Source organism: Eubalaena glacialis, chromosome 15 (genome assembly GCF_028564815.1).
Source record: "Eubalaena glacialis isolate mEubGla1 chromosome 15, mEubGla1.1.hap2.+ XY, whole genome shotgun sequence".
Lineage (NCBI taxonomy): Eukaryota > Metazoa > Chordata > Mammalia > Artiodactyla > Balaenidae > Eubalaena > Eubalaena glacialis.
Window position 1 is genome coordinate 88,517,895 of NC_083730.1, and position 6,948 is coordinate 88,524,842.

General features: G+C 60.6%; 1 protein-coding gene across 2 annotated transcripts in view; it reads left to right on the forward strand.

Annotated features, from left to right (window-relative positions):
- The first annotated feature begins 5,822 nt into the window (after positions 1 to 5,822).
- Positions 5,823 to 6,948, forward strand: part of TMEM132B (transmembrane protein 132B) — a 378,240-nt gene continuing 377,114 nt past the window's right edge. For both annotated transcript variants that reach the window (XM_061169500.1, XM_061169501.1), the window contains exon 1: positions 5,823 to 6,141. In XM_061169500.1, coding sequence (XP_061025483.1) covers positions 6,075 to 6,141 — 67 coding nt within the window. In that variant the 5' untranslated portion in view covers positions 5,823 to 6,074. The remainder of the gene's footprint in view (positions 6,142 to 6,948) is intronic.

Consider the following 6,948-nt stretch of genomic DNA (forward strand, 5'->3'; position numbering starts at 1 on the left):
GGTTGTGCTGGGGCAACAGTGGGTGGAGGAGGTGAAACCCATCCTTCTCAGGGGCTAATGGATCCTGGAGTCTGACTGCCTGGGGTCAAATCTGATTCGGCCACTCCCTGCTGGCAGTGTGACCATAGGCAAATTGTTTAATCCCTCTGTGCCTCAGTTTCTTCAATCAGAAAACAAATGGATGGTTGTGAGTTAAAACATGTCAGCCCCAAAGAATGGACAACAGGTGTTGCAACAAAAACTTGGACACAAGTGTTTACAGCAGCACTATTCATAACAGCCAAAAGGTGGAAACAACCCAAATATCCAATAACAGCTGAAGGCGTAAACAAAGGTGTCATAGCCACACAATGGAATGTTATTCAGCTATAAAAAGGAATGAAGTACTGATCCATACTACAATGTGGATGGACCTTGAAAACATTAAGAGCCAGAAAGCCAGACACAAAAGATCACATTTTGTATGCTCCCTTTTATATAAAATGTCCAGAATAGGTCAATCCATAGAGACAGAGAGCAGGTGGTTGCCAGGGGCTGAGGGAGGGGAGAGTAGCCCCTGGGAGAGTAGGCTGAGTAGGGGAGAGTAGTACAGGGTGTTTGTTTTGGGTAATGAAAAAGTTCTGGAACTGAATATAAGTGATGACTGCACAGCATCGTAAATGTACTAAATGCCACTGAATTGGACACTTTAAAATGGTTAAAATGGTAAATTTTATGTTGTGTATATTTTATGACAATTAAAACAAACCATGCAAAGCACTTTGAGCAATCCCTGCCCGGCAGGTGTTAAGTACCATGTCCTTGCTCCTGATGAGTCTTTGTTCTGCTCTAGCATCTTTATTTTTCAAAAATTTTAAAAATATTTATTTGGCTGTGCAGGGTCTTAGTTGCAGCACACGGGATCCTTTAGTTGCAGCATGTGAACTCTTAGTTGCGGCATATGGGATCTAGTTCCCCGACCAGGGATGGAACCCCGGCCCCCAACATTGGGAGCTCAGAGCCTTAGCCACTGGACCACCAGGGAAGTCCCTACCCTAGCATCTTTAATCTTGCTAAAAAATCCCACCCCTCTGGTGCCTTTCTCACACCCACTCTCACCACTGCTCCTGGGCATCCAGGGAACTTTCTATTGCTTCCAGGCCATGCTGGAAGTTACAGGGGGAGCTGTTTAGGGTGCTTTCTGCATGAACACTCTAGGATGCCATGCTTCCCGGGGGTCTCCCCACCCTCTGGGGCACTACCTGAAAGTGAACTCCAGCCCCTTCTGTTCTCCATTTTCACATGCTCATCAGGGCTTCTGCAGCCTCCCTGGGCTCAGCCCTTAATCTACTGTCCTTCATTCATTCACTCATTTGACCACTATTTATTGGACATTCCCCTTGCGGTCAGCACTGTTCTTGACACCAGCCATTTGGTGAACAAGACAGGGGCAGTGGAAGAGACCAGCAGTCAAGAAGTTTCTTCCTGTACACATGCCAGTAGTAACTGTTATGCAGAAAAATTAAGTGGGGAAAGGGGACAGAGAGAGGTGGGGTACTTGAGGTCCTGGGTCCCCAGAAAGGTTGTCAGAAACAGGCGACCTTCTTTCCATCACTGGTCCAGATATCCAGGAACGGTATCATTCTTGATTTCCTATATAAGTGAGTTTGATCGCTTTTTAATTTAATTTAATTTAATTTATTTATTTTTGGCTGCATTGGGTCTTCGTCGCTGCACGGGCTTTCTCTAGTTGTGGCGAGCGGGGGCTACTCTTTGTTGCGGTTTGCGGCCTTCTCATTGCGGTGGCTTCTCGTTGTGGAGGCTTCTCGTTGCGGAGCACGGGCTCTAGGCACACAGGCTTCAGTAGTTGTGGCACGCGGGCTCAGTAGTTGTGGCTCGCGGGCTCTAGAGGGCAGGCTCAGTAGTTGTGGCGCAAGGGCTTAGTTGCTCCGCGGCATGTGGGATCTTCCTGGACCAGGGCTCGAACCAGTGTCCCCTGCATTGGCAGGCGGATTCTTAACCACTGCGCCACCAGGGAAGCCCCGGTCGCTTTTTTGAGAGGCTCCCCTGCCCCACCATTTACGGATGGCGGAGACGTGATAGAGCCGATTCTGTTCCCTGGAGAGAATGCCAGCGACGGTTCAGGTAACCGTGAGCATTTGCATTGGAAAACGAAGACAGTCCCTCTTTGCAAAGAACATCTCGACTAGTGAGTGAGTCACGATGGGGATCGCCGCCCGCGGGTTGGAAACGTTGGAGGTGCAGAGGATACGGGGTCTTTTAAAGCCTCTCCGAGTTGGGGGAGGTGGGGAAATCTCTCTGCTTAGTGCCCCCCTTGCCCCCGCCCTCTCCGCAGTCTTTCTTCCGCTGCTCAGGCCAGGCCCGCAGTGCCAGCAACAGCCACGAGATGGCAATGTCGCTCTACGCTTGTTGCCCGGCGGGCGCGTGGGCTGAGCTGGAGCAGAGCGGGGGGCGGGGAAGGGCGCCAGAGGGCCCGCGTTGGGGGCGGCTGCCTGGTGGGTAGGCGGTGGTGGGGCCTGGGGGAGCCTAGCCCGGAGGAGAGGGCCTTGGGCCGGGGGCCGAGGCTGGCTCCTAGCTGGATCTGCCTCCCCACATTTACGGAACGTAGGGCAGGACCATTCCTGGCCTCAGTTTCCCCATCTGTACACAAGGGGAGAGTTTGAACTGTGTAATTCTTATGATCCTGCCCCAAGCTCTGAGGCCAGCAGGCTGGGGGTGAGATTCCGGGATTTGCTGGGTGGGGGGATGGGGTGGGAGGCCTGGGGTCTCCTAGGTCGCTACTGGCAGTCCCTCCCGCCTTGCCTGAGCACCTTCAGGATCCAGGAAGGCCTTTTCTGCTCAGAATAACCCCTGAAATACTCCCATTAGATAGAGATTCAGGGGCCTGATTAATATGCAGAAATTCTCACCCAACTGCGGGATAGGCTGAGGCAGGGCTGGAGTTCTCATCTCTACTGATGTATGAGCTCAGAGAGGGTTAGGTGCTTGTCCAAAGTCACACAGCCCAGGCGTGGAAAAGCCACCTTCAAAACCAGATCCTTCTCAGCCTCTGGTTCCACCATCATCAGCGTGGATCAGGGAGTGGGGGAACCGTGTCTACCTCAGCTCCCGAACAGCAGGACTTAGAACAATACGTGAGCGGGGCTCCAGAGGGAGTGGGCTGTGTGGAGGAGTCTATTTTAGGTGGTGTGGTCTGGGAAGGCCTTTCTGAGGAGCGACATTTGAGCTGAGATCTGAAGGGAGAAGAGGCCGCGGCGGGAAGACCTGGGAAGGCTGGGCCAAGAGTAGGAGACGGGGAGAGCAAAGGCGTAGAGGTGGGAAGAGGGCGAGCCCAGGAACCTCCGGGAGGCGGGGCCGGCTGGGGTGCAGACGTGGGCCGAGTGGCTCTGTGGGGTGCGACGGGGTGGTCCTGAGTGGGCGGAGGCAGGCGATCACTGTCTGCCGTCACCGGATACCATATGACCCTTGGCCTGGGGACTCACTGGACCCATTCAACCCCTCCCCATGCACCCCTGCTAGAAAACGACTTCTTCTCCTTGGTCACAGCCCCTCCCCCAACCCTGCTGCCTAGTCAAGATGCCTGGGGCATCTTGACATAGACACCGTGGGTCACTCCTGCTTTGTGCCCCTGCGGTGGCTGTCCCTCGAGGTCCCTTGAGTTTGGGTTTTCCCCTCTTCTGAGCTAGAGAACTCGCCGCTACCATCACCCCACACGGGCCTGGCACACAGTAGGTGCTCCACTCAGCAAATACTTATGAATGAGTAAGTGGGAAAGAGAAGAGGTGGCTTTGGCAGCTGGGCACGCAGGATCCCAAGAAAGGCCTGGCAGCATCTCAGGGGAGACGGTCACAGAGAGGGGACAGGCGGGCCCCGTGCAAGGCCACCCCAGGCCCAAGGAGACCGCCCACCGTCCAGCCTGTCATGTGGCTCTCCCTGCATCCCAGGCTCTGAGCCCAAAGGGGGCTCAGCCAGGGCATGGGTTCCTTGCATAGGGAGTCTGTTAGCTGCATGGGGGAAATCCCTTTATGTCTTGTAATCAACCTCAGGTGGGCCTGAGACTGGCCACCTGCCCCTAGCTCTTTCTTCGTTCTTGTATCTAGCAAGAGCTGAGTACCGCCTCTGCTAATGAGCTTGTCTGTACTAATGAAGCAGATACCCTGTCTGCCCACCCCCCCCCCCCAATCTCTCCTTGCCAGCTGGGAGGTGCAGAGGATTGTTCTGATGTGCGCGCTGGGCCCACAGAGGAAAACTAGATACATAATAATAATGACCATCATGATGAGAATGATAATGTGGACAGCGGATCCCTTTACATGAGCTCTTACTTCATAGGTCAGGGGCTTTAGAGACGTGTTCTAGGACACCAGGCAGATGCTGCAATGGCTTCCATTTCTCAGATGGGGAGACTGAGGCTGGGGAGGTTAAATGACTCCCTCCAGGGCACAGCTAGAGTGGCAGAGCCGGGATTCTCTGCCAAGACTCCATGACTCTGAAGTCTTCCCCAAATTTGTCTTTGCATCACCTTCCGTACACTGCCTTATTGACTGTTTGCAAAGAGTCTGACCCACTTTTTTCACGGAAAACCGAGACTCTGGAGCCAGTGGCTGTTATGATGGGGCTGGGGGCAGAGCAAAGACTCCGACGCAGGTGGACCCCTCCCCCCGCCAGGCCCCCGCTCTTCCGGCTGTGGGGCAACTTTCAAGGCATCTGAGGCCTGCGGGCGGTGTCCGCACGTGCGCCCAGCATGCTTCATCCATTTTGTTTCGCCCCCGTGGCCTAGCCCGGGTTGGGGGTTGGGACGCCCGGGGGAGGGGGGGGGAATCTAGGACTTCCGGAAAACGGGTACTGTGGCCCCCGCCGAGGCCCTGTCCCCGGGCTGGAGGAATCCGACCACCCGGTCCCCATCCCCGCCTCCGCTACACCCCCGCGCGGTCGCTGTTTGACCCCGCGCCGGGAACTCGTTCCGGGGACCGCTCTGGCCCGCGGCCCTCCCTCCGCGCGCTCTTAGGGCCTGCGAGAAATGGGCAGGCGTGGCCTCTCGCTCGGGTAAAGAAGGGCCCCCGAGGGTCTCCGCTTCTCGCCACCCGTGGGGCTTCATCCCTGAGGCGCCATCGGTCTCGCTCAGGACCCCTGACCGCGCCCAGCCAGCGCACCCAGCCCCGATCCTAGAGCTCTGTAGGAACTCCTCAGGTAGCCCCCGACTCCCGGAGGCCACCCCTGCCCTCCCCTCCCCACAGGCACCCCCAAGCTGTGCCAGATGTATCCCAGGACCTCTGGGCTGCGCTCCGTCTCCCGGTCCCCGTCCCCCGCAGACACCGCCCCTCCAGGCGTCGCTGCCCCATTCCGAGGACCCTCCCCGTCTCCCTCATCCCGCGACCTTAGGAACTCCCGCCTACGGCCCGAACGCGCCCGGATCTGTCCGCACTTTGCCCAGTAGGTCATCCGTCCGGCGGCCCCTGTCCCCGCCAACGCCCTGACCACCCCCGCAGGGCTCCCCAGGCCTCTGCGGCCAGGCGCCCTCCCCCGGGGACGCCGGGAAGTGGCACGTCCCGCCGCCTATCGCCGGGCGGCCGCCTGGTGCCCCGTCTCCCGGCGGCGGGCCCCTCCCCCGGCCTCCCCGGCCCCTCCCCCCGCCCGCCTCGCCTCCCTCCTCCCCGGCGCTCGCGCGCTCGCTCACTCTCGCGCTGGCTCGAGGGGCGGCCAGCAGCTGGCGCGGGCAGAGGCGGCGGCGGCGGCAGCGGCGGCGGCGCGACCGGGATGGGACGGGCGCCCGGGCGCGGGAGCCGCGGCGGCGGCGGCGGCGGCGGCGGCGGGGGCCGAGCAAGTCGGGCCAAGTGCGGGGCCGCCGGCCAGGGCGCCAGGCGCTGAGTCCCCGCGGCCCCCGGCTCCCCGGCCGCGCACGGCCGAGCCCGAGAGAGCGCGCTGTAGGCGCAGCCCGGGAAGCGCCGCCAGCGCCGGCCGCCTGCGTCTGGGGAAGAGCGGCGCACTGGGAGCGAGCCATGCCCGGCGCCCAAGCGTAGCCGCGGGGGCCGCTCCCGGGAGCCGCGGGCCGGGCCCACCGCGCGCCGAGGACCATGCCGCCCCCGGGCCGGGCGCCGCCGCTCGGGCTCCTGCTGGTGCTGACGGCGCTCCGGTGCCCAGGTAACGCGCGTCCTCGGACCCCATCCCCGACCCCGGCCGCCGCGCATAAAGTTGGCTCCCGCACGGGGCGGCCACCTCCTTCTCAAGTCCCCGGTAGCTGGCGTCTCCCGGACTTGCACAGATCTGGGGAGACTCTGGGAACCCAGGGGTCTCCAGCCCGTACCCCTTTGCCCAACGCGAGAGCCCGCCCGCCTTCCTCCCCAAACCCCCAGCTCCCCTGCGGATCCGTTCAGGGCGCAAGGGGGGCAACCGGCCGGGTGCGCTCAGCCTCACCAGGCGGGTTCCAGGAACCGAGTCCCCTCCCCGCCCCGCCTTGGGGCGGCGTCCCCCCAGGACGCGGTTCCCGCGGCGGTTTTGCGGTGGCAGGGAGTCGGTGGGCCCCTTCTCCCGGTTTCCTGATGCCCGCGGACGCACCGCCGGCTTTCCCAGGACACCTGCGGGGCCCCACCTTGAGGTCGTCTCGGTCGGAGCCGTCTGGCTGGTCCGCAGCCCCTCCCCACCCTCCTGCTTTTACATCCCCGCCGAAGGTGCCCCCTCCCCAGGTGGCCTCCCCTTGGCTGCTGCGCAGCCCGCTGCTCGCCTCCTGCGAACGCGGGCTGCCCCAGCGCCCTGACCCTAGGGCGGCCAGGCAGTTCAGGGCGCGCAGGGCCGCCTGGAACGTGGTACTGGCCAGAGCCATTGCTTGGGTACCGTGGAGCCGGGCTCCCCGCTGGCACCGGCGCAACTGTCGCCGAAACCTAGTGAGTGGGAAAGGCGAAATAGTCAGGTATTTTGGGTCTCCGCTGGAGTTTGGAAAGCTTTCTACCA